The sequence below is a fragment of the Micromys minutus genome (genome assembly GCF_963924665.1).
Source record: "Micromys minutus genome assembly, chromosome: 21".
In the NCBI taxonomy this organism is placed as follows: domain Eukaryota; kingdom Metazoa; phylum Chordata; class Mammalia; order Rodentia; family Muridae; genus Micromys; species Micromys minutus.
The window spans coordinates 37,586,682-37,612,021 of NC_137956.1; the positions used below are offsets into that span (position 1 = coordinate 37,586,682).

The 25,340-nt window shown below is 40.8% G+C and overlaps 1 protein-coding gene across 1 annotated transcript in view; it reads right to left on the reverse strand.

Annotated features, from left to right (window-relative positions):
- RAD54L2 (RAD54 like 2) overlaps positions 1–25,340 on the reverse strand; it is an 88,746-nt gene that overhangs the window by 52,138 nt on the left and 11,268 nt on the right. Inside the window, exon 2 of the mRNA XM_080934461.1 lies at positions 6,912–7,102. Coding sequence (XP_080790587.1) covers positions 6,912–7,050 — 139 coding nt within the window. The 5' untranslated portion in view covers positions 7,051–7,102. The remainder of the gene's footprint in view (positions 1–6,911; positions 7,103–25,340) is intronic.

Here is a 25,340-nt window from a genome sequence, read left to right on the forward strand (position 1 = left end):
CAAGTCCCTGTTGCTGACGACACCATGTACTTCACACAGGCTCCAAAGGGTCCTAGCTAGTTCTGACATGAAAGCCTCCCCCCTGGGGACTACCTTTCATGATACTAGAAGTAACCAATAGTCCTACCCAGCTATGATATCTTTGAACTAAAGCAATGATCAGCATGGTACTAGATCTCTAAGATGATACTGTCTGTTCAACAAGAGGGAATCATACCTAGCCAACTACCCAGGGTGTTTAAGATCATGGATCTCAGAGGAAGCCTACAATGGCTACTTTACAAAACCAGCAAAGATCTTAAATATTTATCCTTATTTCACAGATAAATACAGATCTCAGCCCTCAACAAAGTAATGTCTCCTTGTAACAGATGGTGATAATTAAAGAAAACCACAACCAATATAAACAGAAAATGACTGTGTGGTGCCCAACTCCAATCAATACATCTAAATCAGTAAAAAGCTAAAGTTCAGGAATCACAGAGAAAGAGAGAATAGAAAGATCACAAGAGCTGGAGGAACAGAAAATTTGCTTTGTGATCTCATCTCCTAGAGATCTCAGAAAAGCTATACTTATGAAAAAAATCTCATCTTTATGGCTGCCTTAACAAGACCTGAACAAGGCATTAACAGACATTTTAACATGAACCAGTAAAATCTCCTAGGGGCCTCAGCCCTAGACAAAGAACTACATACAAATGAGGAATGCTAAGAGTAAGATAAATGGTCTTCCTTAGGGAAAAGCACATCTTAGCAACATATTTACAAGAAACACATTTGCAGTGGTGATGTACACTTTTGATCCCAACACTCAGAGAGGCAGAGGCAGAAGAATCTCTGAGTTTGGGCTGGTCACAGAGCAAGTCCCAGGACAGCCAGAGGTAAAGAGAGAAGCCATGTCTCAAAAACAACAAAAAACCCAACACACAAAAAGCCTAAACAAAACAAAAACATACACATACAAGTAACATTATACAGAATGAGCAGAATGAAAGAACAAGGTGGGGCACAGAGGAAGGGTTGGAGGAAGAAAGAGGAGGGGAAGAAATTATGTAATTATATATATTTTTTTAATTTTAAAGATTTATTTATTTATTATATAGGAATACACAGTAGCTGTCTTCAGACACACTAGAAGAGGGCATCAGATCTCATTACAGATGTTTGTAAGCCACTATGTGGTTGCTGGGATTTGAACTCAGGACCTCTGGAAGAGCAGTCAGTGCTCTTAACCACTGAGCCATCTCTCCAGCCCATGTAATTATAGTTTAACTTTAAAAAAAAAAGAGGCAAAGACAGAAAGAAAATGAAGAGAATGATGAATTTGTTACTCAGAAAGCTAAGAAGGAAAGATCTCAAGTTCAAGGCAAGCATGGACTTCTAAGTGAGTTTAATGTCGATTTGAACCACACAGCGAGTTTAAGGCCAACCTAGGTAGCCAAGACCTTGTCTCAAAAAGCCAAAGAAGGAGGAAGAAGAGGAGGAAGAAGAGGTGGGTATAATAAGAGTTGGCACCCTGTTTCAGCACTATCACAATGAGTCCAGCTAGTATGTGCAATAAACGTTAATGATTTAAATACTGTTTGCTTCTAACAAAACAGTATCAGGTTCTGGTCTCAGTTTTATTCTATTCCAGTTTTCCCCATGACTTGGATGGTAGATAACAGAGGTAACAAATCCAAACCATTAGAGGGGAGGTGCTAGGAACAAACTCGGGGCTACAATAATTGCTGTGTGACTATTGAGCCCCACCCCTGGCTCAGAACCCATTATCTAAGCTAGATGAAAGCCCAACTTCATAAGAAGCCTGCACACTTATAGAAGCTTTATTTCAATGAGGGGGGAAAGCCAGGTGTGGTATAACAGGTCTATAACCTTAGCACTACAGAGGCTTAGGTAAAAGGATCAAGAATTCAGGAGTTCAAGGCCAATCTTAACTACAGTCAGTCAGGTAAGCCCAGCCTATAGAAAATCTGTCTTTAAAAAAAATTTTTTTAAATTCCGTTTAGGTGTGGGGAACCAACTGTATAAACAAATTGGGGTACATCCACATAGTAGATCAACTACTCATCAATTAAGAATTCAAGACTGACTTGAAACTGTAATTTAAGAAATGCTGAAACCTAACTAGATGAAATGCCCTTAAGGGACATTAGTGCCTCCACTCAGCTATAGTTTAACAGGGCTTGACTATCCTCCAAGGCTCTTCCCACTCAATTTTTCTGCAGTATTTTTGTTTGCATGTTTTGAGACAGGTAGCCCTGGCTGGCCTACAAGTCACTATGTATGTCGGGTTGGCCTTGAAGTCAGAGTTCTGCTTCCAACCTGGGGTGTTAGAATTAAAAGTGGACATCACTGTGACAGGCTCATCCACTCTTTTTGTTCCTAAAAACAGGCCCATTCTTCCCTACTTTCATCTTGAACCAGAAAACACATATAAATCTCAAAATACTTATGCTGAGTAAATGAAGTTAAACTGGTAGAAAGAATAGAGAATGCGATATACTATGTGATTCCATGTATGTAAAGGTTCTAGAAAGCAACTGAGGTGAGGAAGATGGTTTGGTGAGCAAGAACCGACAGTGAGAGAATAAGGACCTGAGTCTGGTTTCCCAGCACCTGTGTAAAGAGCTGGTCACAGTGAGTAGTCACAGTGAAGCATGCCTGTAACTTTCCTGTTAGAGGGAGCTAATAGATAAATCCTGGGGGCTTGCAGCCAGCCAGTCTAGCCAGAATGAGGAGCACTGGGACACAGCAAGGAACCTTCAAACTTTAAGGTAACAAACAAAAGAAGAAACCCAGACCAATACACAGCCACATCTCACTCTCTCACAGGTACAGTTTTGTTTGGGGAATTTGTTTTTTTAATTTTTAGATTTATTTTAAATTTACAAATATCCTGCTTTCATGTATGTATTGCATCATGTGCATGCCTACTGGGTGCCCTAGGTCAGAAGGAGCATCAGACCACTAGAACTAAAGTTACAGACAGTTGTGACATGACATGTGGGTGCTGGGAATCAAACCCCAGTCCTCTGCAAGAACAAGAAGTACTCCCAACCATGGAGCCAACTTCCCAGTTCTTTTTGAAAGTTATTTGGAGGGTGGTAACACAAAAGCCTGAGTCCGGGACCCTTAGCGTGCCAAATAGTCTTCCACTGAGCTCACACTTAGCTCTTATTTGTTGTTTTTCAAAACAGTTCTCATTACATTAAGCAGGCTGGCTTCAAATTCATGCCAATCATCACTCCTTAGTCCCCAAAATTCTGGAATTACAAGAATTGCATTCCCTAGTAAACTTTTGCTCTGTTTTGTGGTGCTAGGAACTAAACCCAGGGCCTTCTACACATGCAGGCTAGGTAATCACTTGATGTTCATATCCAGTCCTCTTAGGTATAGTACTTCCTACCCCTACCCTGTGAGGTAGAGGACTTAGGAGTTCATAGGGTCTCACTATCTAGCCAGGTTTGCCTGGGGGTTCTTGCGCCTCAGCCTCCTTAGTACTGGGATTGCATGTAATTCTTTATAAAAACCAAACCCACTCATGTTGCTTTTGGTTAGGTTAACTCTGGAGCCCCCTACACTTTTTCTGCTTCCAACTACTTGAAAAGCATGACCATTCCTGTAGACTGTCACTATTTACTTTTACTGACATGATGAGAATTCAGTAAGAGTCTGAAATCACTAACCCATGAGACCAAACTGTGAGGGCCAGCCAGCCAGATGGCTCAGTTGGTAAAGGTGCCAGCTGCCAAACCTGACCACCTGAGTTCAATCCCTGAGACCCACACTGTGAGAAAAGAATCAACTCTTACTTCCTCTGACTTCCACATATACCTGTAACAGAACATAAATAACACACACACACACACACACACACACACACACACAGGGTTGGGGGGGTAGAGAGTTATAAATTAATTCAAAACTTTAGCTATCTCATTTTCATACCTCTTGTGTGATAGCTAATCTTAGATGCCAACCTGATACACCGAGGAAAAAGAGAACTTCAATTGAGAAATTGCCTCCTTTAGACTGCCCTGTGGACATGCCTGCAGGACATTTTCTTGATTACTAATTATGTGGTTCTAGCCCCCGGCAGGTAGGCCTGAGCTGTGTAAGGAAAGAAGCTGAGCAGGAACCTGGGAAAAAGCCAGCATGCCTTGGTGGTTTCTGCACCAAGCTTCTGCTCTAACTTCCCTCAGTGACAAACTGTGACTTAGAAGTGTAAGTCAAATAGACCTTTGGTTCCTTTTGGAAGTGGTGTTCATCACAGCAATAGAAAAGCAAACTAGAACGCCTTGCCTATCTTATCCCAGACTACTCTGTCCCTGATCTGTAACCATCTCACTACACTCCAGCCACAATGGGTCTCACTGTTATTGATTCTAAACCAAGTTTGTTCTGAGGCCTTTCCTTGATTGTTTGCTTAGAACACTTCATCCCTGATACTTCAAATTTCATAGAGAACAAATAGAAGGGACCATATGAAAAGCAAAAAGCAAACTTCCCGAGGAGGGCCAAATGCCCAGAGGCAGAGGAGACCAGCGTTCACTGCTCAGTAGTCTAAGATGAAGTGGTTCTACCTCAGGCCAAAGGTCTTACCTTTCTGGATATGAGGCAGCTCCCAGAAGGGACTAAGCATGCTGTATGTAGGTTAGAATTCCAGCACTGTGATATGGCGTGTAAAATAGATAAGAATAAAATGAAAGGCTGGAGATACATCTTGGCCGGTACAAGTACTTGCCTAGCATTCCCCCAGTCCTGGGCTCAACATCTAGTGCCCTACCTCCCCAAAACTGCAGCAGAATAACAAAATACTCTAAATGCTAAACAAACAAACTTCTCAGTGTTCTCTGCTGCTGAAGATCATGGAGCATAATAAAGCCCACAGAAGCCTTGATGCAAAATTTGAAGAAATATAGTATTTTACCTTTCAGAGTCAGGGCTTCACAATGTAGCCCTGGCTAGCCTTCAATACAGGTCCTCGTGCCTCTGCCTCTAGAGTTTAGAGATTAAAGGTGTATATCTCTATGTCTAGTGCAAAATAATTTGTTTTTTAATGCAAACAGACAAACAAAATTGAACCCGGCTTTGCTATGACATTTCATACATAAGATCTGAGTATCTGTGGATCTGATTTGGCTGGTAGGAGAGTGGGTGCCTGGAGGAATGTAGAGCCTGGGTGCCATTCCTGGTACAGCAAAAACAGAGAGAGAAAAAAGGAGAAACCTCAGCATTAAAACTTATTCTTAAACAAATCACAGTAAAATTCTTGCCACTTCTAAATAAATAACTCTATGGCCTCAAAGGCATGTAATTTTTAGTACGTGTTTTGATATCCTTGAGAAATTGGTCCCAAGATCTTCTGCAGGTGCAGACTTATAATCCAACTTTTTACAAAGTTGAAGTAGGAGGATGTCAAGTTTGAGGTCAGACTGAAATTCATAGAGACCCTGCCTCGAAAGGAAGAGAGGAAGGAGAGAAGAGAGGAGAGACAGAGGACCTGGCAATGTTCCAAGAAGCTAGAAAGGAAGAGGTATATATTTGTATATGTGTCATACTCAGCCACAGCATCTAAAACCCATCTGAACTCTATAGGGTTCTTAGGGTGTCTACAAATACTGATCTGAGAACTCAGACGAGAAACAGAAAGTGATGCAGATCCCCAGCGAGTCAAAGGTTAAATGTAGAAAACGTGAGCAGTGTAACGGAGAGAAAAATCTGACCTCTGAACCACATGGTAGGTGTGAGGTCAGAGAGAATGAGAACAGAAGAATGTAAAGCAGGAAGAGGACTGTTGCTCAGCATCAGAATCTGAAGGGTGGAGCACACTTCCCTAGACTCCTTCACAAAAGTGATGGTCTAGTACACTGTTCAGTTCTACCAAGTGGTAGAGTGGTAGGCTATTATCACCAAAAGCTTTCTCCTCAGTGAGTACTATAGGCCATGAAAGCCAGAATTAACTGAGAAGGTCTAAGATTGACTAGATAACCTAACCATGGACTGAAGATCAAAAGAAAAGGTTTATGGGAAGCTGGAAAAATGCCAGTGTGCACAGTGCTTGCTGCTCAAGCAAGACAAGTCTAATCTGGATGCCCAAGCCCATGAAAAGAGACGGGCATGAGGACTGCCAGTTTGAGACCAGCCTGAGTTACAAAGTAAGAACATTTCCAAAAAAAAGTTGAGGGTCAAAAGAAACAAGGACTTAAATAAGAGGAATCTGGAGAAAAATTCGGTTACCTCCTAGGTGGAGCAATTTACAAGTGACCAGCACTACAGAAGATTAACATTCTGAGACTCTATGCACATAATTCCCTCATTACAAACATGCAAGCAGAATGTTAATTGTGATCAGGAAACTCACAGGACACTCAGCAGCTATCATTAGACCTGAGAGCTCACACTCCAAGGCTGCAGACTTGGCAGAGGGTCTCTAGCACAGACTTCTCCATCTCTGGATCGGAGCCTACCTTTTCTGTCAAAGATGGACTAAATGCTCATCTTTCTACCACTAAACAAGGTTTCCTTGAAAGAACAACCATCCACCCCACCCCCTACCCCAAGAACGACCACAGAATGTCTATGGCCCTTTCCTCAGCCTGTTCTCACTACAGAAGGTCTACAAAATCCAACCAGAACCTTGGCATAATACATACACCTAAAATCCCAGTACTTAGAAGAGTGAGGCAAAGATTACAGCAGTTCATAGTAAATCTGGTTTACAATGAGTTCCAGGCCAGCAGCAGCTATACAGAGCAAGACTGTCTCAATATCCTTCTAACCCCAGGCCTCCAAAAAAAAGAAAAAAGAAACAAACAAACAAACAAACTAGAAATACCATGTTCTCCCAGTAAAAATTCCATAGAAGAAAGGAAATGGCAATCCCTGTTTTCAGTAGAGATATTTACCATCCAGCAGGCCTTCCTCGTCATCCCTGTCATGCTCCTCCACTGCCACCTCCTCCTCCTCCTCCTCCTCTTCCGCATCCTCCAGCTCCACGTCCGGGTCCAGGTCTGGATCGCTCCCTGAGGCGGATTCGTCTGACATGGCTCCCAGAAGTCCTCAGTGGGCATTACCGACTCATGTCCACAGTAGGGTCCTAAGAGGAGGTCAAAAGGAATCGGAATCACCAAAGTTACACTTAGGAGTACAAGCCTTCCCAAGAAAAAACATTCTGAAGAGGAATCCCTGGAGCTTTTTAAAACAAGGCAAACTAACCAAATCCAAATCCCAATCTTCTCTAGGAGAATGCTACCTTAATACACACTTCAATGAGTTTGCCCAGCTCAAGCATCTCAGGGGCTGCTTTGACAAGAAAGTAATAACCACAAAATACAAACTGGGTGTCTTAGAATTCCCACTTGTTCATGCCTTCCTGCTGCTCCTTTCCGTTTGCTGAAAACCATCTCCTATGCCCACGCATGCATGTCCACACACGCACACACAAAAACATGGACAGACAGATGAATGGACAGACACAGACAGACAGACAGACAGACACTTACTTATAATCCCAGGCACTATTCAAGCTACAGCAGGAGGAAAATGAATATAGAATGAGTATGAAGCCTAGTGTGGAGGCGCTGTTACTTTACACTGGCTGTCAAGGAGATCCTCACTAAACAGAGACCACAGGACATAGGGAAGCCACACAGACACCTGGAAGTATAGAGCATCGAGGGAACTGGGAACACTTAGAATATAAGGAATGGATCCTGTGTGGAACAGGACAGCTACAATCACAGGACACCAGACAGACAGACAGTTTACCCTCCAATCAACTGAACCAAGCCCTGAACTTAGGGAGAAGTTGACTGCCACACCGTCACTCTGCCCAAGCTTGAAGAAAGCCTCATGTGAAGGCCTCAGTGGCCATGTCAGCTTTTAGGCTGGTCTCTACATCTTCCAAAAAGCTTTGCAAAGTGCCCTCAACTTCTAGAATCATATTTTTCTTCTGAATTCCATTAGCCATACTAAACACTACAAATCTTCTCTGACAGGTTAATATAGGAATATAGGCCACCTCCTGACTGACAGTAAACCTCCAGGGCAGGGGTGTAAATGGGAATTATCTTTATACTGTGGGCATCCATTTGTCCACATTCCCTGCCCATACCCTATATACCAAAACACACACACAGGCTCTCTCTCTCTCTCTCTCTCTCTCTCTCTCTCTCTCTCTCTCTCTCTCTCTCCCTCCCTCCCTCCCTCCCTCCCTCCCTCCCCCTCTCTCTCTCTTTCCTTTCCCCTCTCTTTCTTTTTCCCTTCCCAGTCTCCACAACTTTATTGTTAAATACAGAGGGCATCTCTTTCCTCCTCTGTTTTTGTTTGTTTTGTTTGAGTTAGGGTCTCATTAGCTCAGCATGGTCTTCAACTGGCAATGTAGCCAAGGCTATCCTTGAACTCATATCTTTACCTTCCAAGCCCAATGATTCTAGGTATGAATCATCACAACTGGCTTTAGAGAAAAATTTTAATTAGTAACTTTAGGTACCCAGGTGGCTGTCATTCTAGGAAATCAGGTTTACAGCAATAGAGTAACACAATCACAGTAACAAGGAATAGGCTTCTATATACCCTCTTAAACCAACCTCAGTTTAAAAAAAAAAAAAAAAGACTGGTATAGTGGTACACACCTTTAATCCCAGCACTCAAGCAAAGCCAAGTGGGCCTCTGTGAGACTGTCTAAATAACTAACACACACACAAAAAAAAAAAAATACTACCTCAGCCCTCAAGCTCCTGACACTAGCAAACATCAGTTCAACAGTCAAGTACTACATATGATGATAAAACATGAGACGCCAGCCACGCCAGCAAAGACTACACGGCAAGGCTGCAGGAGGAGGGAGTGCAGGGAAAGATGAATAGCAAGTATCACAGTTCAGTAAAATTAATTAAAGTTCACAATTCAGCATCACTTTTATTTCTAAAAGGAATTTCAAAGACTCCCAATACAAACAAAGAACACCTCTTTCAAGAAGGGGAAAGGTTAACTCCCTGATCTGATCATTACATGTTGCATAAATGTATCAAATTATCCATAAGTATGTACCATTATGTATGGATCTTTTAAAAGTAAAATGATACCCAGACCATTAGATGAATACAATAGAAAGTGACTGAATTCTCAGAGAATATCAATTTTTTTCTTTTACCCATTCTGCCATAGACCACTAAATTTTTGTTAGAGATAACACAACAAACATTATCCTCAGCTCTTTAGAACCACACCAACTACTTAAGAGGTACTATTGCTGATTTTCAAAAAGGTCACAAGTGGGTAACCAAGACATAGCTCACTCAGAAAAGAATGCTTGTCTTACAAGCACAGGACCTGAGTTTGATCCCCAGAACTCTTGATTTTAAATAAACCAATAAACGTAGTCGAACAGGGTGGTAGTACCTGTAATCCCAGTACTAGAGAGGCAGACAGACCCTGGGACTCTCTAGCCAGCCTAGCTGGCTTGGTGGGTTTCATTCCATCAAGACACTGTCTCAAAAAAAAAAAAAAAAAAAAGTGGATAATGTTTAAGAAACAACACTCAAGGCTGTCTCCTGGCCTACACCCAGGCACATGCACACACTCGAATGCAAGGCCTCTGTTCACAAAGCAGAGCATTGTTGGAGGAAAGCACACATTAAAATCAAAGGACCATCACTGGGACAATGCACAACATTTCAAAGATGTACAGTAATGGTAGCACATGCTCCTATCTAAGCGAAAGAAATCTTTCTACCAGCCATGGTGGCAGGTGAATAGTACAAGCACTTAGAAGAAGCATAAGAATTGCTAAATTCAAGATCAGTCTAGGATGCAAACAAAACCCTGAATTAGAAAGAACATCCTTTTCATTGCATGACCTTATTATGTCTAGAGACTGAGTATTAAATTTTCTCAAATGACCTCAGAGCAATTCCACAGAAAGTGCATGTGACTTCATTAAAAACATAATACAAGGACCCCTGCCTGCCACCACACGTAGCATGATGGGACAGAGGATACCCAGCTGAGGCACCACTTAGAGAAACAGATAAGTGAGGAGAGAAAGAAGCAGAATGACATAGACATGGTGAAGAAAAGAGGAACTAAAAACTCGAGGGTGGTAAGAACAGTCTGATGCTACCTGAGGCCATGGTGAAGTCTTGGCCTGTGCAGCTGCAGAGGACCATATCTGGGTCCCTGGCCCTGCAACCGTGGGGGAGGGGGTGTCTGTGTCCCATGTTACCATCAAAGGCCATGCTGACATCTGTAGTCTGGGCTGCTGCCTGGGAACGTGTTAATGTCCAAGGGCTTCAGAGAGTCAGCCACACCCCTCAACAGCTGCAGCAGTCCACAGAATATCCTCACACCTCACCTAGGCAGCAAGGTAGAGATGGCCCAGGTGACATGGCCAGTGACATGGTACAGGAGAGCTTGCCCTGCCCCTTGCTGGTTGTGGCATTCAGGTACCACACATGCCCAGATCTAGGATTTGGAGTTGGCCCACCCCAACATCTTCCCATCTGTGAACTGCTAGAGCTCATGAAAGGGCCAGTTCTACAGATCCAAAGCTACAGGATTTCCATGACACAGGGCAGCAGCAGGATATCTTAAGAGTCCAGGTGAGGATCTGGTAGTGTCAGACGCCTTGAAGCAGAGCAATGGCTCACTGCAAGTAAAACTATTTGGTCAAAAGGGTGTACTGTGTGACACAGCATAATGCACCACAGCTTCCACAGTGAGATGTTTTTTAATTAGTTTATTATTTTCATTTTTTGTTGTCTTTTGGAAGGGGAGGTTGCAAGAGCAGAGTGTAAGTATGGAGGAATGGGGAAATGAGTGAGAATGGGGTACATGATGTGAAATTTACAAAAAAAAAATCAATAAAAGTTAATATATATACTATATACACATACACACAACTATATACACACATATAAAATATAGACATAGCCCTGGATTTAATAATTTTTGAGGGAACATTCAGTATATAGCATTAAGCAATACTCCATAAGAAAACCCACCAGTCAAAGAATTCACATAATTCAAAGACAAGGGAAAAGTCTAGTGCATATCATAGCAATCTGTCCAGCCTGCTAAAGCCCACTATGGAACAGTAGTTACCTCAAAACCTTTTCAAACAGGATAATGACACTGCTCTGATCACTCACTCTTGAGGTGTATTTCAAACTCCTGCTAAGCTTAAATCAGTTACTTGAAAATACACTAATATATAAATGGCAGCCATAAAGCTAAACTGACACACTTGACATATTTTACTTGGAAAAAGAGTATGACTTTTGGCAATTTGGATCTTAGAAGAAAATAAGGAAGAAGAGTAGACAAATATACTCAAGACTCCCAGTAGCAGGGCCATGGTAGACAACTAATTCTCTAAAGGCTAAATTCTCTAAAGTGGGACAATACCCTGGGATTGGCACCAAACACAGCAAAAACACTAGAGATGTATTTATAAATGTCAGTAAAGATTCGGAGCCACAGCTCTGAAGATAACCAGCTGCATGACTTCAGGGAGGTCTGTTCTCATTCAGCTTCAACTGCCCTTATTCCAGCCTAGAAGAGAGAGGGACCTACATCAGTCCTCAAGGTTTCATCCTGATTATAAAACAGTAGTTCTCAAAGGGTGATCCAGAGGCTTGGAGTCAGCCACAAAGTCAAACCATGCACAGTTTACAAAGTCATTCAAAGTGCAAAACACACCAATAATTTTTGTGTAACTAAATACAGAAAATTTCTTTGACAAACGTTCAAATTCTACACCACAGCTAACATTAAAGAAACCACTACTTGGGGCTGGAGAGATGGCTCAGAGGTTAAGAGCACTGGTTGCTCTTCCAGAGGTCCTGAGTTCAATTTCCAGCAACCACATGGTGGCTCACAACCATCTGTAACAGGACCTGATGCCCTCTTCTGGTGTGTCTGAAGACAGCTATAGTGTACTCATATAAATAAATTAAAAAAAAAAAAAAAAGAAAGAAACCACTACTTGGGGCTATAGAGATGGCTCAGCCAATAAGAGCACTGTCTGCTCTTGAAGAGATCCTGAGTTCAATTCTCAACAACTACATAGTGGCTCACACCCATCTGTAATGAGATCTGATGCCCTCCTTGGGTGTGTCTAAAGACTGTGACAGTGTATTCACATACATATAATTATTTTTTTAAAAATTGAAAAAAATTGGGGAAAAAAAAGAAAAGAAAACCACTGCTTAAGGGGGTGGAGGCAGAACTTTTAATCCCAGCACTTCGAAGATAGAGACAGGCTGATCTCTGGGTTCAAGGCCAGACATGGTTTATAGAGTTCCAAGACAGCTGGGGCTATTCAGAGAAACCCTGTTTCAAAAAAACCACCCAAACAAAAAACAAAAAACAAAAAAGCCCACCACTACTTGTCAGAACACATACATTAAGACTCTTCCCTCTCCACTTTTCCAGTAGAGCCTATGCTCTTCGACGATGCAGATGCCAGCAACAAAGCACTCAGATACAAAGAACTAGGAACCCAGCTGTCTCTCTTTAGCTAGACACTTTCAGTGCAAAATAATTAAGCTCTTCTAGTTTTGGTTAGTTTGTTTTGGAAAAGTAATTTTTCACTTAAAATGTTATGAGTTGGAAGCATTTTAAATGAATTACAACTTAAAACCCTGGGAAACCACTGGGGCAAACAGTGAAGAATGTATTCATTCTCCACAAAATCATGGCCTCAGGGGAAAGCATCAGAAAGGGAGACATGACAACAGGGGTTGAGAAGATATGATATAAACCTAGACTCTGAAAATTTCTCACATAGTCAGGTGTGGAGATGCACACCTTGAGTTCTAGAATCCTGGAGGCAGAGGCAGGTAGATTTCTGGGTTCGGGTCCATCTGGTCTATAAAGTGAGTTTCAGGCCAATCAAAACTATACTCAGAGACCCTGCCTCAAAACAAAACAAAAACAACAACAAAAAATGCTCACATTACATACACATTAAAACACCAGACCAGCCAAGTACAGATTCACATTCATAATCTCTGTTTGTGGCTGAAGCAGGAAGATGGCCTAGAATACACAGTGAGTCTGAACTCAGCCTAAGCTATATAAAACTCTCCATGACCCAGTTGCAGGGGCTCTAATGCCCTCTTCTGGCCTCCATGGAAACCCTGCATGCACACTGATGTATATACATACATGCAGGCCAAACAATCACAAATAAATAAGATAAAAATCTTTAAAAGACCGTGATTTTTTAAAAAAAAAAATCTATGACTCCTTTAATAATATAAATAAAAGGCAATGATTTCTGAGTTGATACTAATCATATAAAACAATTTAAAACTTTATGTACCCACAAGAATACCTGTGCACCACTAGAGTGCTTGGTTACAGAAGCCAGAAGAGGGTGTCAGATGCCCTGGAACTGGAGTTACAGGTGTTTGTGAGCTGCAGTATAAGTTATAGGAACTGAACACAGGTTTTCTATAAGAACAGGAACTACTCTTAACCACTAAGCCATCTTTCCAGCACCTGTATAATTTTTAAACAGGGTCTCACTGTGTCTCTGACTACCCTGGAACCCATTTTGTAGATCAGGCTGGCCAAAAACTCACAGATCTGCCTGTTTTGTCTTCTAAGTGCTAGGATTAAAGCCATGTGCCACTATGCAACCCCCTCCTCACCAAGCATAATTATTTTTAAGCCACTAAACCTGTACTGTATACAAGTTATTTCTGTTAGTATTTTGTATTATGAGACAGAATTTCAAGATTTACTTACAGCTGAGGATGGCCTTGAACTCCTGATTCTCTTACCCCCTACCTCCTAAGTGCTAGAAATACAGGTATGTGCCACCAAGCCAGCTATATTGTTTATATACTACGAAATTTGGCTCCTTAGTTGATATCGACCCCATATTTTTCTTTAAAATTTGTCTTGTTTTTAAGAGATCATTCTGCAGCCCAGTACAGCCTAAAACTCACTATGTGCCCCATGCAAGTCTTAATGTTTAATAGCAATCCTCCTGCTTCAGCTCCAGATACATAAGTGCCTAGGATTAAAAGAATAATTTCTGGGCTGGAGAGGGCTCAGTGGTTAAGAGCACCGACTGCTCTTCCAGAGGTCCTGAGTTCAAATCCCAGCAACCACATGGTGGCTCACAACCATCTGTAATGAGATCTGATGCCCTCTTCTGGTGTGTCTGAAAACAGTGACAGTGTGCTCACATATATGAAATAAATAAATAAATTCTTAAAAAAAAAAAAGAATAATTTCTATTCAAATGCAAGCCCTTTATTCTCAAAGTAGTGAGACCTTCTAATATGTTTTTTAAAAAAGTCAAAATCAGAATGAATATTGCAAGACAAGGGTCCATAGACTGACTGCAAACACGGCACCATAGAGTTTGCCAAAGAGTCCTTCAAGAATTATTTCAAATCAGAGGAAACAAATGCAACACAGGATCTTGGGTTAGACACCAGACCTAGAAGAAAGCCGTTATAAACTACCAGTATGGAGGCTGCTGAGATGACTCAGTGGGTAAAAGCACTTGTACAAGCCTCATACCTGAGTTTGATCTTTAGAACCCATACATGAAAAAGTCGGTGCTGAATGTCTGTAATCCCAACACTCCTAGCCCCAAGTTGGGAGAAAGAGACAGAAGACTCACGTAGAAGCTTGGTGGCCAGCTAGGCTACAGTCACAGCAGAACAGAGACTATTCCATATAGCATGTCCTTTTCCCAGACAGTAGTTTTGTCTATAGATATTTCTTGCCTAGTGGGTATCTTTCGAAGTGTGTGTGTGTTTGCACAGGTTTATTGGGGTTGGAGATTTACTGCAACATAGATCTCTGAATTTGAGGCCAGCCAGTCTATAGAGCAAGTTACAGTATAGCCAAGGCTACACAGAGAAACCCTGTCTCAAAAACAAACAAACAACCTTAAGAAACAAATGATGGTAGAATTTAGTAGTAAAAATAAATAACCCTGTTGTTGTTTTTATGCAGTTTCCTATTAAATAGCCCAGGCTGATCTCAAACTGGCAATTCTCCTGCCTTGCTGCCCCAAGTGCTAAAATTACTTAGTACCCCAACACAGGCAAAACAACATTGCAAAGAACACAGACCATCATAACTCACACCTGTAGTCTCAGCATTCAGGAGGCTGAGGCAAGTGAACTGCTACTCCAATCCTAGTCTAGTCAGAAAGTTTCAGGCTCAAAAATAAGTCAATAAAACTAGAAAATAACTGCAGCAAAGAAGAAATATTTTTCTGTTCCTAGTTTTTCAAAGGTTTAAACACATTAACCAGCATAAACATACCATATTTCAAAGTACAGATTTGAAATACTAGATGAGACTAAGAACTGGAAACACTTCCTTTCCTCAGACTTCCATGCCTTGGGGCTTACGGTTAACCAAATCTTCTGGTGTCCCACACATGGACAGGCTTTCCTCTGGCTAGGAAATGGGTCTATTTTTCTTACCCTGAGCCCAGCAAGAGTTAGACAAGAATCTCACTTGGGCTGTTTCTGAAAGGCACTAGGCATGATCAGTGACATAAATAAGTGGCATCCCACAAGCAGGCAGAAACTGAATTCATCCGCTTCCTTTCTTCTTTGTGCAGATGTGACCCAGATCTGAGGAGTCTAAGGAGACTTATATAATTTGCCTAGATTACAAATGTCACTATTATTTTATGAGCAAGTTTATTCTAATCCAGGCTCACCTTTCCTCTGGATTCATTCATATACTTTAACTTATTCTCTCTCCTCCCTCCCTCATTCCCTGCTCAGGCTAGATATATAAACCTGTCCATTGTGCTTAACAGACATAAATACTAAAGAAACAAACCAGTGACACCAACTATTAAGCTTAACATAATAGAGATCACAGAGATAAGGCCAAACTTAATTAGGCCAAATAAGAATGACATTAAATAGTTCACAAAAGACACTGTCATAGTCATAAGAACAAAGAGTAAAAGTTGAATAACTTGAGAAAATATTTTAAAGAAATGGGTAGCTGGTAGCTAGGGCTAGAAATATAGCTGAGTAGGCAAAGTGTTTGCATAACCCATACAAGGCTCTGGGCTTAATCCTCAGCATCACATAAATCTAGGCATAGTGGCACACTCCTACACCCCCACACTTGGGAGAAAGAGGTAAGATGATAAGAAATTCAAGGTCATCTTCAGCATCTCGAAAAGTTCAAGACCAGCCTGTGCTATATGAGATCCTCTCTCAGAAAATTACAAACTAAAAAGCTTAATACTAACTATAAACCTGATCAAAAATCTAAGAGCCCCTCCTCTGGGGAGTGAGAAGAAACATAGCCAGGGAAGTTGCAGGGAAATCTACTACCCCATTGTTTTGCTAAACAGACATTTATTATATATCTATATCCATTGAAAAGTGTTGCTCTTAGGCTTTGCAGTGGGCCTTCACTTATACAGAGGCCTACATTTGGCCAATACACAAGAAAAAATGACTGTTGGATGCTCAGCCATAGTAAAATGACTGTCAACCTCTCCAAAGCTCAGGGAACATCAAAGATGAAACAGAAATCATTAAAAACTGGAGAAGCATGCCATGAAATGCTGTTTTCTGAATGACCTGATCTTGTACTTAAATGGTCACAGCAGCTGTGGCCACCTCTACAAGATGGGACCTACCAAAATTCCGTCAGGGATAAGGAAGGGACCCACGAGGCCCTACCCTCACTCTGGAGCTATTGAAGGCAGTTAATGGCTAGTGGGAAAGGGAAGATCATTCATTGTCTTCAGTAATGTAACCACTAGTGAGTTACCCCTGCTGTAGTAAATAACCCCTGATCCAAGCTCATGTAAGCAACTCTAAACCCAGTGGGTCACAAAAACAAAAACAAAACAAAACCATGAAACTAGGAGGGCAATTTGTTAGGAAGAAGTGAGAAAATCAGCAGGATTTGGGGAGGGATATGGGGGTGAATATGATCATTCTATAGATATGTAAAACTGTCAAAGAATACATTTCAAAAAAGGGGAGCTGTGGGGGACAAGTCAGTAAAGCACTTGTAGCACCCATATAACTAAGTCAGGTGCAGCAGCACACACCTGAATCTCCAGAGATTGACTGACAGCTAATCTAGCCAAATATCAAGCTCCAAACTTCATGAAGAAACTCTGTCTCAACAACTAAGATGAAAAAGCAATTGAGAGAGACACCCAGTGTCAACCTCCAACATGAGCATGGACAACCCACACACACTGACACACAGGAGCACATGTAACACATACACATGAACACATGCAACACATATAACCTCCCCCCAAACACACACACACACACACACACACACACACACACACACACACACACACACAAGATGAAAGGTTAAGTGGCTGACAGTTATTTTAGAGAAAGAATGATGAAAAGGAAGAGCAAAAGGCTAGCAATTTATTTCGTCCAAAACCAAAACCCTTTTATATAAAGATGTGCCAGGAGGTAGACAGGTATATGCTTCAGAGATGAAAATGCAGATGTAGAACAAGAAGCAAAGAGTCTGTGTTCCCAAAGAAGAAACAAAAATGTCATTTTGGGGCCACTAAAGCAGCCAGCATCATTTTAATAAATACCAAATCACATCTAATCATAATACAAAATCATTTACTTAATAGAAAAATGAAAAACAATACTATTGCCCCACTAGAGAATTTATAATTCAGTCTCTTCCCTCTCACACTAAACACCTGCCTGAATATACTCACACTCTCATCTGGTCCTCTAGGTACCCAAAGATACACATTCATCCTAATACAGTTTAACCATCATCTGGAAGGGCATGGTGGCACATATCTGCAATTTCAGGACTAAGGAGGCTAAAGCAGGAGGATCAAGTTTGAGTCCAGCCTAGACCACAAAGCAAAACCCTATCTTTTAAAAAAGGAGGGGAGGGTTCTAGGGTACAGTTTTTGACCTTCAAAGCTCCAGATTCAATCCCCAGCCCAGGCTAGTGACATCAGGTTGGGAGTGCTGGCTGGCACTTGCCTATCTATAATTCAAGTATGTGGGAGGCTGAGGCAGGGAAATGGGCAGCCTAGACTACACAAAGAGACTCAAACAAAAACAAAACAAACAAAACAGCAATAACACAAAAAGAGTACCCTGAACCTACTTCTGACTCATTAGTGTTCACTGGGTCAACCTACAATCAACAGCAGTAGGACAGGAGTTAGAGTGAACTACAGGATGTGAAATGGCTCAGTGAGTAAAGGCAACTGCCACCGTGCCTCGAAGACCTGAGTTTGACCCCCAGAACCCAAACAGTAGAAAAGAACCCAAGTCCTAAGTTGTACATGTTACACATACATGTGTACGTACACACACACACACACACACACACACACACACACTATGTCACAAACAATATAATTGTTTGTTTAAAGTCAACAGGAGAAGTGAAACACTAGACACAACTTACAAAATACTCCCAAGCCTACTTTGGAACAAGAACATAGGGAGTTCAAGGCTTCCTGGGCTGACTGGGAGCTTGTCTCAAAAAGGCGGAGGCAGAAGGCAGTTCAGCATAATACAAAATGTAATGACCTAGCACAACAGAAACAGCTACAGAGCTGTGTCACTCAGGAAAACACACATAATCTAGGCACCAGCTCCTCTGGGACTCCTGTGGATAAGACAGCTTAGTACACACCAGCATGTTGGTTCTCTTATGATAACCAATGTTCCAGTCAAGGAGAACCTATTTCTATTTCCAATTATATGTATGACAATCTGTGAAATGTGCCATTTAATTACTCAACAAGTAAAATTTGTTTCAGGGTGCTCATCTCTGGAACAACAGCCTAAATACAGTTTTACCCCAAAGTTAAGTTTCAAAATTGGCTCAAAAACTAAAAAACAGAAATTCTCAGACAAAACTAGATAAACCAATTCTAAAAAGTTTGAACAAAACACTGTGGGGAAATAAAGAAATTGGAAGTATCCAGAATAATCTACACATGGGGTTCCAGAATGTATCAACTGGATCTGAAGCCAGAAGCAAAGAGTAAGTGCAAGATACTGATGATTTAAGACATCTAAAACATAAATAATTTTTATATCAAGCCAAGGGAAGTTTACAGAAGCAGCAAGAGCTAAATGCTTTGTCTACATTAAGAGTCAAGATTACTCATGACAAATTAGCAAGGTAAATTAATAAATATAACCTCAGAAAAGCATCAGCTGAGTCAATTTAGAAACTGTAAATGTGAAAGAGTCACACTTTTCAATTGAGTAGATTATTTTGTTGGTGGTGGCTACTATTCAAGCTGGTTTCTTTTAAAGAATAACTGCCTGTGAATACTTGGCAAAGTGTTCCCTGAAGATCATTTAGATTATTTAGAATAATAATAGATGTGGACCTGTGCTACCAGAGATCTTAAAATGGGAGAACAGGGTCAACAACATGGCTATCTTAGACTTTCCACAATGCTGTGACAAAATACTGACAAAAGCAACTTAAAGGAAAAGGGATTTATTTTAGTTCACAGATCAAGGGTACAGCCCATCATTGCTGGAAGTCCTGGTAGTAAGAGCTCTCAGCAACTGGTTATTTTACTTAACCTGACTGGAATCAGAAAACAAGAACTGCATGCATCTACAGCCTTGGGAATGGTGACGCCCACAGCTGACATACTTTGTCTCCTCAGTTAATATAACCAAGCTAATTCCCTATAAGCATACCTAGAGATCCTTCTCCAGGGTGATGTAAAATTCCTACAAGTTGGCATTTAATACTAAATATCACTATGGCTAAACCAGTAAAGTTACCTGCCTAACTGGCAACCTGAGTTTGATTCCCTGAAGCCAAGAATCTGTATAAAGGTAGAAGAGAACCAACTCCACAAGTTTTTTATCTTTATCCCTGTACTGTGATATGTATATTATTTACAAGTGCAAATGTACACACATACAACATATACATATACATTTTTTAAAATTAAATAAATGAATTAAAGGAAAGAAATTTGGACTGGTACATTCAATTATATTAATCAGTGATTCCTACTTCACCCTAACCTGAACAGGCAAGACAAAGCTAGTGAGAAACATAAAGAAAATTACCAATATCTAAAACAAATCACTCTGCCAAAAAGGTATTAACCTGGTTAGAAATACATCCAAAAAGTAAGCCATTTTTATCTTTGGTTGGTAGTTTTACCTTAAAAAAAGTTAATATTATCTTCTATATTCTTTTGTTAGAAGACTTCAGTCCTAGTGCTAGAGAGGAGCAGGATAATAATAAAAAGATAGCCACTAGGCTAAAGAGCCCCCCACCCCCACTTACCCCAGGACTACAGAGAAAGATCCTATACCCCCCCGGGGGGGAGGGTGTCATTAGATCTTTGTCCCTCTTTCTAGTGTGTCCATAGTGAATAAATTATTTTCTTTTTCCTTTGACTAAAAAGGCCAACAAACAAGCAAACACAAACAAAACAAAAGACCCTATAGGGGCTGGAGAGATGGTTCAATGGCAGAAGACCCTCGGGTTTGGTTCCAAGCACCCAAATGATGGTATACAGCCACCTGTAAACAGGAGAGCCGATGCTTCGAGGGCACCAGAAGCAAAGTTTTTTTGTTTTGTTTTGTTTTTTAAGATTTAAAAGGGGGGGGGGGGGACTAGGCAGAATGGTACACATAACTAATGTTTAAATGATGTTTAATCCCTGCACTTGGGAGGCAGAGGTGGGTGAATCTTTGAGTTTAAAGCTGGCCTGTTCTATATGGCTAATTTCAGGTTAGTCAGGGATAAATAACGAAACCCTGTCTCAAAAACAAAACATTTTGTGTTTTTATGGGTTTCATGTATATATTCCTAAAATCATTTGTGGGTTTTGTGATTTTATATATATATATATATATTATATGCACATACATACATATTTTTTTTCTTATTGGATTTTTGTTTGCCTGCTTGCTTGCTTTCTAGAGAAAGGAAAAGAGTGGAGTTGGGTGATAAGGAGGTGGGAGAGATCTAGGAGTCAGGAAAAAAGAAGCCATTAACAAAATATGTTATATAAAATATTTTTCAATTAAAACTTTTTTTAAAAAGTAAATGAATAACATAATAACTACATAAAATCGACATTTTATCTTTATACAAGTATGCTTTATTTATGAAACCAAGTCACCAGTGAACAAACCTTCCTTGACTCCATCTTTACCAGCACCCTATTTCTTAGGCTGTGCCTGTGCCTGCTTTTACTCATATCCACATGCAGTGTTCAACTACAGCTGGCACATGCCAACAAGGTTCAGTGGTCATTACAGAAGCCATTCTTTGTCAATGCTGTCCTGGGAGTTATTGTCTCCAAGAAAAAAAAAAAGAGTACTCATCATTCAAATTAAAGTCAATCTTTAAAAGTGTCTGAATTGCCCACACTAATACAGTATAGCTTTATGTAAGTATTCCTGTAGGTACGTAAAGAAAAGGCAATTCCAGAAGAATATTCAGAAATTAAACTACTTGTGTTGTTTGCTGCTTGGATCAATATGGTAATTTTAGGAACATTCCAATCTATAAGCAGTTCCTGATTCTCCTCTTTATCAATTCTAGTAAGTCAATATTTCTCTATATATGTCAATAATTTTCTATAGGCCTCAATTATTTTTCATTTTTCCTATAGAATAATAGCCAACCACAACACTACCTAACCACATAAACAGTTCAGTCAGTACTCACAAAGTTATAATCATCACCTGCAATCCCAGGAATAGGGAGGTACAGACAAGAAAATGGGAAATAAAGCTAAAGCTAGACAGTGAGATGGAGGGCAGCCTCAGCTACACTACCCTGTCTCAGAAGGATAAATAGCCAGGCACAGTGGCTGGCATATACCTTTAGCATCAACGCTTAAGAAGCAGAGTCAGAAAATCTCTGCGAGTTCAAGGCCATCGAGGTTTACATGGAAAAATTCTGCCTAAATAAATAATCAAAAAAGTAAGTAAATAAATAACCTCAAAATCTTGTCTCTCCACCCACCTCTCCTTTCCTTCACTTAAATACACACTAAAACTTAAGTACATCTAAACGTTAGGTGTACTGTATATAACCAGAGCACCATGCCAAGCATACTGGCTCGTGTTTATACCTTCTATGCTCAAAAGTAGAGGCAAATCCATCATTTCAAGTTCCAAGTCAGCCTAGTCTATAAAGTGAGGTCCAAGCCAGCCAGGACTGCAAAACAAAACTGCTTTTAAAAAAAATAGGACATTTTTATACTGAGGGTACAAAAGGGAGTATTAGTATTCTTGAGTTTAATGTCAGGTTAGTTCAGGAAACAATTCAAGGCTATAAGTGCTTAAAGTAAGTGACAGAACCCACCTGCACCAGAGGTCAGTGACAGAAGCAAGAGAATCTGAGGTTTAGATAGTGGTTAGTGCCCCTGGAAGAGACAGACTCTGAGGTAGCCCCTTAAGCAGGGCAGAGCTAAATTATACAACTGAAGAGAAGAGGCGGAAACTCCAGGCAGGAACTAAAGCTCATCTGAGAAGTGCTGAAAATACAGAGTGATAGGTTTTCTGGAATGGAAGAGAAAATTACTCATGAGTATAAACATTAAACATCTATTATGAACTAGCTGACACTAAAAATACACAGAGTGCATGCTGGCCAGAGTGACGACTGGAGGTGCCAAGGATGGCCAGTCAACTGGTGCAGAAATGAGAATATGTGCTTCACAAGTACAGCACTGACAGAAAACAACGAGGATCTTCTATCAACTGACAGGATAGAGAAATAATAGAGACTATCTACAGAAAATATAGTATTATTCAAGAATAAAAAGAAGGAAGTGCCAGGCGCCATGGTAGTTCATGCCCATAATCCCAGAATTGGCAGGGCAGTCCAGGCTACATAGAGAATATCCAGAACAACCTTACCTTAGAGTGAACTTTTATCAACAAAAACAAAGCACAAAGCCACCCACTGGACAATCCTATTTGTGTGTGATACTCAGACTATTCAGTGCTCTGATGAGGGATGACCTAGAAATGATACCATATACAAAAGCACTGCTCATGACAGTGGAGGCTAATGGAGAGGAATGAAAGAGGGCAGACAGAGGGCACCACAAAACATTCTGAGCCTGTATATCCCAGGCTTGCTAAGAAACCTAAGCTTTGTCTTGAACAGAGACTGGCAAATGTGCAGTCCTTAGTACCACTTTCCTGCCTGTGGCACTGGCAGATTTAACAACTATGCCGTTGAGCTCTTAAGCAGCCTCCATAACTATATATATAAAATCCTCCCCACAACCCTTTCATTTCAGAAGGATCTCAACCAAGCAAGTAGCTTCATATAAAATTTCAATTTAAAAGAAAAAACAAACAAGAACTCTGGTGGCTGCATGAAGGCAGAAATTAAATTAGACAGAAAGCTGTTGTGGCCATCAGAGTACAAAGTGATGAGACCTTGAACTACAATAATGGCAATGAGAAAGGAGACATAAGACCTCAGTGGCCAGTGGAGCCCTGTGAGGGCAGTCTTGCTCATCAGTAAGTCCCAGCATCCATGTTTCTGGCATATATCAAAGGTTCCATAAATATTCAACAATTGCCTTTCCACTGTCTCTTCACAAAACCAGAATGGGAGCAATATTATTGTCTTTCCATAGAAACAGAATCTAGAGGTTAAAGAGGTTCGATGTGCCCAAATACACACAGATAGGGAACAGTAGAATGTAATTCTGACAAATTTCCAACTCCAAACTTTTATCTGTGAGCCTGGCTTCCAACTTGAACAGGAGGATGGCAACAGGATTGCTAACACTGAAATGACAAAAACAACTAAAATACAGACTGGGGTCAGATTTGGGTGTTCTCACTGTGTTTTGGTAGCTGGAGCCTTAAATGCTGGGGCTATTCAGGAGAATGTGGTGAAAGAGGATAGTCAGAGGTGAGCTAACCTAGGAGTGAAGTACAAAAAGTCTACACTAAGTCATAGAGGGAAGAAGACAATGAGCCCAGAGCAGCTTTCAAGAAAGCCATCAGCAAGATGAGTATGCTCAAAAGGGTCAAATTCTACAGCAAAGCATGTACATTTGATGGGGGAAATCGCTGGAATTGCAGAGAATAGTAGCACTTAGGGCTGGGGTTCCAAAAGCTGAAGACTGCCTGTTTCTCCTAAGTGTGTCAGAATCTGGGGCTTGCTGAAAACACAGATCCCATTTCTACTAATAATTAATGGTACATTTTGAATGTTTTTGTGTTCCCCCCAACCCTCAAGGTTTTTATATAATTTTATTTCATTATGTGTATATATAAGTGCCAACATGAGTTTATGTGCACCTCTTTCATGCAGGTGCCTAAAAGGCCAGAAGTCATCAGATTCTCTGGAATTGGACTTACAATCTCTACCCTCATGTTTTTACACTGAATTTTTAATACCTTAAATGTATCTAGAGATGGAACATTTGAAAGGTAATTCAATCACAAAGGTACAAGCCTTCTTTAAACAGAAGTGGTGCTTTAGAAGAAACACCAAGAGATGTCTATCTGCTATCCAAGAGTATAATACAAAGGCCTCCTCTGCACACCAGGTGACAGCTGTGTCCAGGGACCAAGTGACCCAGACTGGGAACCTCACTTTCTAGAACTTGAAACTATATTTGTTTATCTAACTGACATCATTTTGTTAAACCAGACAGAACTAGAAGATATTTCATAACTGGTTAAAACCAAGTATGGTGGTACATGCCTACAGCCAACACCTAGGAGGCTGAGACAGGAGAGTCTGGAGTAACCTCTATTACAAAGCAAAGCTTATGTCAAAAAACCAAAAGAGAGAGAAATACTATCACAGTCATCTTCTATTAGTTACTTTGAGGACTTTTTTAAGTTTCAAGATGCTCACCATGTGTGGTGGCCATTCTTGGTTATCGCCTTGACTACATATGGAATTAACTAAAATCCACCATGTAGTTGCTGGGAATTGAACTCAAGATCTCTGGAGAGCAATCAGTGCTCTAACCACTGAGCCATCTCTCCAGCCCAATTTTTCTTAATATGACATGAGAAGACCCACTTTTAATCCTCATCTCCTGAGGTGAAAAGAGCCACCTTTAATCTGGGCCACGCCTTCTTCTGGCAGCTTATATAAAGGGCATGAAGGAAGGAAGCATGTTCTCTCTCTGCCTGCTTGCTCTCCCTGACAAGTCCATTCCTTCACTGACATTACAGCCTACTTCTTTGGGATTCCAGCCTAAACTGAAGACCAGCTGAGACATCCAGCTTCCAGAAGTGAACAACTATTGAATTCATAGACCTTCTGATAGTAGACAGCCATTGTTGGACTAGCTGGATCACACTAAGCCATTCTAA